General features: G+C 47.4%; 1 protein-coding gene across 9 annotated transcripts in view; it reads left to right on the top strand.

The window, feature by feature from the left end:
* Positions 1-8,201, top strand: part of ARNT (aryl hydrocarbon receptor nuclear translocator) — a 31,459-nt gene that overhangs the window by 9,940 nt on the left and 13,318 nt on the right. For 5 of the 9 annotated variants that reach the window (XM_009281196.1, XM_019472587.1, XM_019472585.1 and 2 more), the window contains exons 2-5: positions 2,201-2,312; positions 3,626-3,670; positions 4,904-4,948; positions 7,642-7,686. In XM_009281196.1, coding sequence (XP_009279471.1) covers positions 2,203-2,312; positions 3,626-3,670; positions 4,904-4,948; positions 7,642-7,686 — 245 coding nt within the window. In that variant the 5' untranslated portion in view covers positions 2,201-2,202. Of the gene's footprint in view, positions 1-2,200; positions 2,313-3,625; positions 3,671-4,903; positions 4,949-7,616; positions 7,687-8,201 lie in introns of those variants that run through there. The other 4 variants (XM_019472588.1, XM_019472586.1, XM_009281195.2 and 1 more) reach the window with 2 other exon arrangements.

Raw genomic sequence — 8,201 nt, 5'->3', positions numbered from 1 at the left:
CCAGCTGCTGTGCTCCAGCCACACCGCAGAGGTGGTTGGGCTGTTGCGCAGCTCCGCTCTCAGCTGCAAGCGAACCACCGTCCAACTCTGGAAGTCCTGCTTAGATTAAACTGCTGGTGGATTGAAATCTGACTTCAGGAACTGTAAAAATACTTGATAAACCCAGACGTATCTATGATGTTGAAAAGAGGGGTTTTTTCCTTTCCTTTCCCGATGTTGGGAGTGCAAAAGGCTGTTTTATGTTTGATGAGGTGAGAAGTAAAAACAGGCATCGTTGCACAGAAGCTTCCTATAGCATAGCTCTCCTTTACTTGTCGACCAATATCCTCATGGTCTTGGCTAAGCAAAGATTCAACAGCCTCGCAGCTTAAGCCCTGATTTTTTTTTTTTGCCATATTTGTTAAACCTGACTTCATTTCTTTGCTTTGTCCCACCAGTTCTGGCAGCGTTTCATGCATTAGCAACTCTCGGCATCAGCGTACCACTTTGCTGTGGTTTGGGAACCCCAGCAATAGGCTTTTTTTGTGTGTGTTGGGTTGTTGGTTTGTTGGTTTTTTTGGTCCCCTCCGCTTTGATAGAGCAGAAGCGGTTTTTCTACCTTCAAGGCATGCCACGCAACTCAGTTTGCAAAGGTGGTGGTGGAGAGTCTCTGGCTGGAGCGACTGTTTTGGTTGCAGTCTAGCAGTTGGTTAGCAGCAAACTTAAAAAAACACAACCATTAAAATGAGTACAGAGCTGACTTAGTTCGGAAACATGAAAAAATGCCTTAACTTGTTTAAAAACTGGTTCTGGTGCAGATCAGACTCTGTTAACGTAGAAGAACGTTGAACACAGCTCTCGTGACAATGTTATGACATGGTTTCAGTTTAAGCCACGCTGAGCAAGCTTTGAACAACTACAGGGCCTGTTATGCGCGCTCCTGAACAACTGGGATTAGGAGAAAGCCCTACTTGAGGATCGAAGAAGTAAGGCTTGGTGTCTGCTATCAAACACTGCTTTCAAACGTAGTCTCGCAGCTTGCAAGGGACGAGAAATTCCGGCTCGTGTTGGTAAGAGCTGGGAGCTGCTGGTGAAGTGTGCAGGGAGGAGAAGGGGGCATCCACGCTGCCCGACGGCGGGCAGGGGTTCGGAGCCCGGCCTGCCCACAGGGCCGGGGAAGCGGTTCAGTCTGTGGTTGCGTAGAGAGCCGAGGCTCTTTGCTTTCATTGTGGAAAAAACCCATAATGCGTAACAGGCTTGGGCCTGCCGTCCGACTTGTGAGGGCAGCGCGTTCAAGTTCTCCACTTAGACGCTTCTTTCTTTCCCGTGCCCCAAAAGAGGCTTATTTTCACGTCTCGAAGCAGACTTCTTGTTTTCTCAAATGCTGCGTCTACGTGGAACCTCTTGTAGAAGCAGTACTGCAGTATTGGGTGGCACGGCCTCTGAAGGCTCACCAATTCCACACTTCTCGAGCGCATTACCTGCCTGTTTCATCTCTTAGAAAGCATTGATTAGGTTTCCTACTGTTTGTGTGACTCTTCTACATGTAAAAGACAAGGTTTTTAGCTCCAAGCAAGACTGCCATTGTGCTTAATGGAGGTAGTGTCATTTCAGGGAAGAACTGATGTTCTTTTGCTCTGGGTGCGTGGCCAGTTGCGGAGGAGCGTAGGCAGAGACTGGTAATCATGCCTGTGGTGCCCACAGGTTGGTATTGCCGAAAAATAGAAATGACTGTCTGAAAGATCATGGTTTTCAAGGTGCCTTACAAGCGCCTTGGTTAATTCTTTCTCTTTCAGATTGAGAAATAAGCCCTCTTCGAGAGGCGGCGTTGATGTTATTAGGCAAACTTGCAACTCTCCTCCTCCCCTTCTGCATACCCATGCAGCTAGCATATGAGAATGCGTTCAGCCCCTGCCCACGATCACGTCAGACTCCTCCTCTGTCTAAAAAGGAGACCACATCTTTTAGTTTAGCGATCTAAGCTTTTGAGCTTATGAAAACAGCATGTGCTCAGAGCTTGAAATGGACCCTTAGTGCAGGCTCCGGAGAGACAGTAGATGAAAGGGCTAGAAACACACATTGCACAAAGTCTATCCACATCAGATGCTGAAATGCGATCGCTTTTAATGGGAGCTATATGTGGTGAATACTCCACCCTCTGAACTAGAGAGGGATTTGACATAATACTGGTTTATTTTCTCTTTTCCACTCTCCTGTTTAGAAATGGCATCAGATGTTTCCTCACTGGGTGCAGCCGTCAGCTCCGGGAACCCTGGACCGGGTGCACAAGCTGGAGGAGCCATCGTTCAGAGAGCCAACAAGAGGCGTCCTGGGTGAGTGTGTGCTCGGGGGGTGTGTGTGGTGGTTACTTTTTTGGGGGGAGGCGTGTGTGTGAAGTGTATTTTTGAGGAAGCATTGTTCTCTTGAAAGAGTGGTCAGCCTTGTGATGAGGAAACTTGTCTGCTCCTAAGCAAAGAAGAATTGCGCGGTTCCTTCAGGTGCGCTGTATCCAGTCCTTTTACTTTGTAGTGGTATGCTTTATGCCAACCATACCCGTTAAAGCCGGGTTCTGTGTTACGTATAAAAAGAGGGGATTAAAAAGTTGAGTTGCGCCTCGCGGAAGAGGGTTGCTCACCAAGGATTGAGAGTGAAACAGGAGTCGCTGAAGCAGTGAGACAAGCCAGTTGCAAGAGAGGTAGAGGAACAGAGAATGTGAATGTTGGGGCCTTACTCAAACCTTTGCAACTGTGCCCTCTCTGGGAGAGGGTGGGGGGGAAGCCGCGATGTGCTTGTGGTAGGCTTTTTGTTTGGCTAAAAATGCCTTTGCAAATTAAAAGGATATTGAGTGGCTGCTCTTAAATTCCTGGCACAAGAAATTTCCTCTTAATTTTCAAGCTAATTAAAATCTCTCCCTGCCCTCCCCCAGTCACTCGCACTCTTTCCTTCACCTCCATTTGCTGGTGCTCCCACTCCCCTGCAGCTCCTCCCACGCTGTCTGCTACTTGTTCCTCGCACTTCATTTGCGAACACGCACGCTGCCGTGCTGCGTCTACGCGCCAGTTTTCCATCCTGAAAGGAAGTGCAGTGAAAAGCCTTTCCTCTGTCCTCCCACATGCACTTACTAGAAATGGGGGTTTTTTGACCCTGTTACAGCAAACACGGTGACGTTGTCTGCTGTTGAACTAAGGGCGCTAACTACGCAGGTCACCAGACTGAACTTTAACTCTTGAAGTATTTTGCCGTCCTCTTTTTTTTTTTTTAAATGCAACCGATCCAAGCTTTTGGGTTGGGAGTGCTCCATTTGTAGGCTGTTGATCGGTCCCTTGAGCAGCGAGGAGCAGTTGTGGCAGCCTGTTGGGCTTCGGATCGCTGCTAGGAGACCCAGAGCGTTTGGAACAGGAGGCTGTGGTGCAGCGGGTGCTCCAAGTGGGCTTTCTCTCGCTTGAACTGTTTCCTTGCTCTGTTTCTGACAGACATGTAAAGGAAGCCCCCTTCTAAACTTTGCGGGTTGTTTCACCTTAGCCCCTGGGATTACTTAAATCTTCCTTTCAAGAATCATCCGCATCCCTGTAGGGACAGACAGAAAAGCGACCCGTAAAGGAGAAACCGCTTGGTTAATAATGATATTCTCGCTTCTCTTTTTCAGGCTTGATTTTGATGATGACGGAGAAGGGAACAGTAAATTCCTCAGGTGAGGGAGGACATCGCACCCAGAAGTTTCTGTTGTGTGGTCTAGATGTGTCTGCATTTCCCCCAGAGCAGGAGCTTGCTGCTGGTGTGGCTTTTCCTCTCCAGCAGTGCAGAGGGAGGCGGGGGGGAGTCTGAAGGAGGCAGTGCTCCACTTCCTTAAACTCTTCCCTTTCTCCTAGTCAGCAGTATTCCTCCGTCTTTGCAGCTGATGCCAAAGCAAAGCTGCTGTGCACATGGGGTCTGTGAGTCCGGAGAAGGGACTGTGACTGGGAGGGCATCCCGTTACCGCTTTGGATGCGGTCTCCACCTCGGGTCTCCCTGGGCCAGCCCCGTAGCGAGATGAGGTCGGCTGAAGAAGCGAGCCTTGCGAGCCCTGGGTTGAAGTGGTGTCGCAGAACTCCGTGATGCGGTTGCTGCGTTCGGTACCAGCATCTCAAAAGATTAAATGGTTTCCATAAATGCTTCCAGCAATCCGCTGGTTGTTCCGCGCAGCACTATAGGAGCACTGCTGCTGGCCAAGCCCCTGTTGATTGATGAGAAGAATCTTCTGCCAAATAGCTTATCGGCACAACAGTGAGATGCTGAGCTTTTGTTAGTGCCTCAGACACGTGTTACTTGGTTCTCATCTGTTGTGAGGATGCTTCAATTACAGAGACATCCTTACTCCCAAGGAGTTGGCGAGGCTGCAAGTATCTCCTCTCGTGATCCATATGGAACGCAGAAGAGTTGGAAGACCTCACGTCATTTATTTGTAGTCTCACTACGTGGTTTAGGATTGGACAACTCTAATGATACTGGAAGTCCATATGTTACAGTCTTTTAAAGATGACTGCGGAATGGCTTTGCGATGATGATGGTCCTGATGAATGTAGGATTTGCCTACTGAGATCGTTTGGATGAGGGTGTTGATTTGGGCTAACTACCTTCAGAGTGCAATTAAACCTATTTCTTTGTGTGTGATTGTGCTTAAATTACTGAGCGTGATGCCGCTGTCCTTGATACGGATGTGATGTGGAAAACATCATCAAGGTGATAAAAAATAATTAAACGGTAGTCTTCTAACTAGATAAATGAAGAGTATGGTCCTGGATTGCCTATGCACAGCGGAGTTTGCCTTTTTAACACCCGGCCTTTTTTGTGTGATTTATTAAACCTTGTTCTTCTCTCAGTGTCTTTGGGAAAGAAGTAAGTGTAAACACTTTAAGAACTCTTCTTCCTCTCCCCCTTCTCCTAGATGTGATGATGACCCGATGCCAAACGATAAAGAGAGATTTGCCAGGTAAGAATCTGCTGTGATGCAGTTTTTGAAGCTTTTGGTGCCAAACCACCTTAATGTAAGAGAGATCCTGCAGCACCCTTCTAACTAGCAGTTAGATTTTCTGTCTTTAAAGGAAGGTGCACCGAGGGATCCAGACATTTTCCTTGATGTTTTTGGACCAGTTTGTTATGAGTGTGATGAAATTACGTTCCTCTCTTTCAACATTTCTTTCAGCTGTTGCCTTGGACTCTCATTCTTTTCTCCTGCTCGAGAAACTTGCAGAGATACAAGTTTCGTGCTTAGTTCAAGTTTTACTTGAACAGGGTTTCCTGGCAAATGGTGTGGTTTGTGTGTTTTGTGGGGGAGTTAGGCAGAAGCTTTCTCTATAAATGGGGGATTTCCTAGAGATCGGGGTGTACAGTAACATTACAGGCAATATTTTGACTCTGATTTCTTTACTTGTTGGTGTCTGAAGGTAGCTCTGTGCCATCTAGTACTGGGACCGACCGCATGGCATTTTTACAGCTTTCTGAAGCCCATGGAACTCAATTTAAATATTTCATGGGTTTACTTTGTGTTGAAGTGTAATGTTTTTGCCGAAGCGAGGTTCTATGTGTATATTCCGAGTGCTGTAAATTCCAGGGTGTCCCCTCAATGCGAAGGCACGTCATGCTACGCCTTGCTAAGAAGTAAAGTGAGCAAATACAGAATAGCGGCCAAGACGCTGTGCTTAGTGGCTTGTCTTAAGGATGGGTCTGACTTCAGAAATCCCTGGAATTGGAGTTAAAATTCAAGTGATTGAGGACATTGGGGAAAGGAGTGCCCAGCATGTTGTGTCAAGGAGCAGGGCAGATCACACCGCAGGGCGAGCCAGGAATGACGTTGGGTGCAGGGGCCTTTCCCCGTGACTTCACTGAGGTCACGCACTGAAACCTAGTGGTCTAGAAATAAAGGCTTTGCAAAATGCCTATTCCAGAGCTATAAACCTGTGTCAGAGGCAAAAAAAAAAAGGGCAAAGCCAAAATTTCAGGTCACTATCATTGCTGTTACCTGCCAGAGGGCTAGCAGGGAGCTCTAAGCTGGGGTTCTCCAGCTTTTTAAGTGGTTTGACTTGATCTGAAGTCAAGCAAATTAGAAATGTTTGCCAGCCCACGTCGAATAGCTTTGTTCCCTAGTGCAAGTCATAAACTCTGGGCACTTAAAGGTATAACAGACCCTGATAACACATTTAAGTGCTAAGGTAATGCAAAATGCCTACAGCATGCGCTTTTTTTGGTGAGCATTGTAGTGCTGAACAGCTTCGTGGCCCTTAAAGCTGAAAATTCCGCTACTGAACTGTGCGGTGCCGTAGCTGGAGTCGGATCTTGGCTCCCTGTGACCCCTGCTGCGGTGCGGCCTTTGATCACACTGGCTAATACACGCATGGTAGGCGAGGAAGGAATAAACAAAGAAACAAAACAACTGCATGTCACTTCCGAATTGCGAAGGCCCCAGAGCCTCCGTCTCTGGCGGGGCACCAGCAGTACCGATGCGCTTTAATGCAGGGATTATCGCTCGCAATTACTGGCTCAGGCAACAAGGACAGCGGCAGGAGGCGAAGAGCAGGGACGAAGTCATCGGTGGTGTTAGCGTGCTGACGCCCCGAATGCAGCCGCCAGAGGAGCGCGGCACAGCTCCCCTCTGCACGTGTGCCCCCTTGGCCTGCCCGTAGCGCTCGGATCGGTTTTCCGGGGCTGCTCGTATCATGCTCCTCGCAGCTCTGGCAGCCCTCGCTTTCCCAGTACGTTCTTCCCTCCTCAGGTGACGTGAGGCAAAACAGAGCCTGGAAGTGAACATGACTACTTTTTGTTTTAAGTGCCGTACTAAAACCTGTTTGAAGTGGAAGGGCACCACAGCTGACTAGTGCTAAAAACGCCTCCTGTACTCCATAAATCCACCGTGTACGTTTTAGATGCTCAGCCTTTGAGAGACTGCGTGCCTGCCTCACTGGGCACGTGTGGTACCCTCTCCCTTCCTGGCGGTAGCTTTTGGGGGATTATTTGTTTTCCAAGGCAGCCAAACCTCAAGGAGGAAAACTTATCATCAGCCTCTGTAAAACAAGGTTTGCAGATTCCTCTTCCCGGAAAACTGAAAGTGCATGCAGGTTGGTGGGGATGTCTGTGTGCCTTTTTGTAGACGAAGCGCGTAACATCTCTCTGTGCTGTTTGTCGTGTAGCCATCTCGACTGTGTTGTCCTGAATGGTGTTTATGTAGCAGCATTACGAAAATGTGTGGTGTTAGCTGTGAATCTTACGCTGTTTGTGGATTTTGTTTTTTTTAATCTGCTTTTCTGATTTGTTAATACTATCAAAGAGGCTATTTATTTTTTTTTTCTTTAAAGAAAGAGTAGTTTAATGTGACTGGGACCCTAATTCTCAGGTCTGCCATTAACCTTCTAATCTTGCGCAGAACAATCTGCACCTCGGTTATATATAAAACAGAGCTACCCCTTGCCTATTTTGCAGTCTCGGTAAGCGTCTTAAAACTTCAAAACAATGTAGATAGCGGGCACCCATTTAACGTGTAATGTTGCAAACTAATGACTGCTTTGTTTTATGGAATTGCTCCTCTGCAAAACAGACGTGTCTGTAGGCTGGGTTTCCTAGTACATCTTCCCATTTTTCATTTCTTTAAACTTTTTCCATTTTAGCTTAGATCGCTGATTTTATTTTTAGGTCTGATGATGAACAGAGTTCAGCGGATAAGGAGAGACTTGCCAGGTAGGAGAATGGAGATTTCAAGCATGGACAAGCAGAGTATTTCCTTTTCTTAATGTTTCTCTAGGCATCCCTTCTCTATTCCCCCCCCTCCTTCCCTCATCTGCTGCAATAGAGGAGTTGAAACTGAGCAGACTTCTGGAAATCGCTGTGTAATTGGAACTAGGAGGGGAGAATGTCTTTGGGGAATACACAAAAGGATTTGTTTGCCGAAGACCCGCAGGGTAGAGCGTGGTTGGGCCATTGCTTTCACTGAGTGCTGTGGCTTTGCTAACCTGTGCTAAGTACAGTTTCTCTTGTGCTGGATCAAGGTGCCAAACGGCCTCTTCTCACCTTGGTAAGGTTTTGTTGCAGGAACGCTGTTGTACTATCAAAATGGACATTAAAAAGTGTATTAGTTCAGGTTTTTTCTACCCCTTAAAACCTTCCAGGAAAGGTGGTGTCCTGTGCATTACAGTGATTTAGGCTTACTGAAAACAAGATTTGTATTTTCCCCCCCCCCCCCCACATGCCATTTT

This window comes from Aptenodytes forsteri, unplaced genomic scaffold (genome assembly GCF_000699145.1).
Source record: "Aptenodytes forsteri isolate BGI_AS27 unplaced genomic scaffold, ASM69914v1 Scaffold276, whole genome shotgun sequence".
Lineage (NCBI taxonomy): Eukaryota > Metazoa > Chordata > Aves > Sphenisciformes > Spheniscidae > Aptenodytes > Aptenodytes forsteri.
The sequence above is the reverse complement of the archived record's forward strand: the minus strand, read 5'-3'. Positions and strand labels throughout refer to the sequence as shown.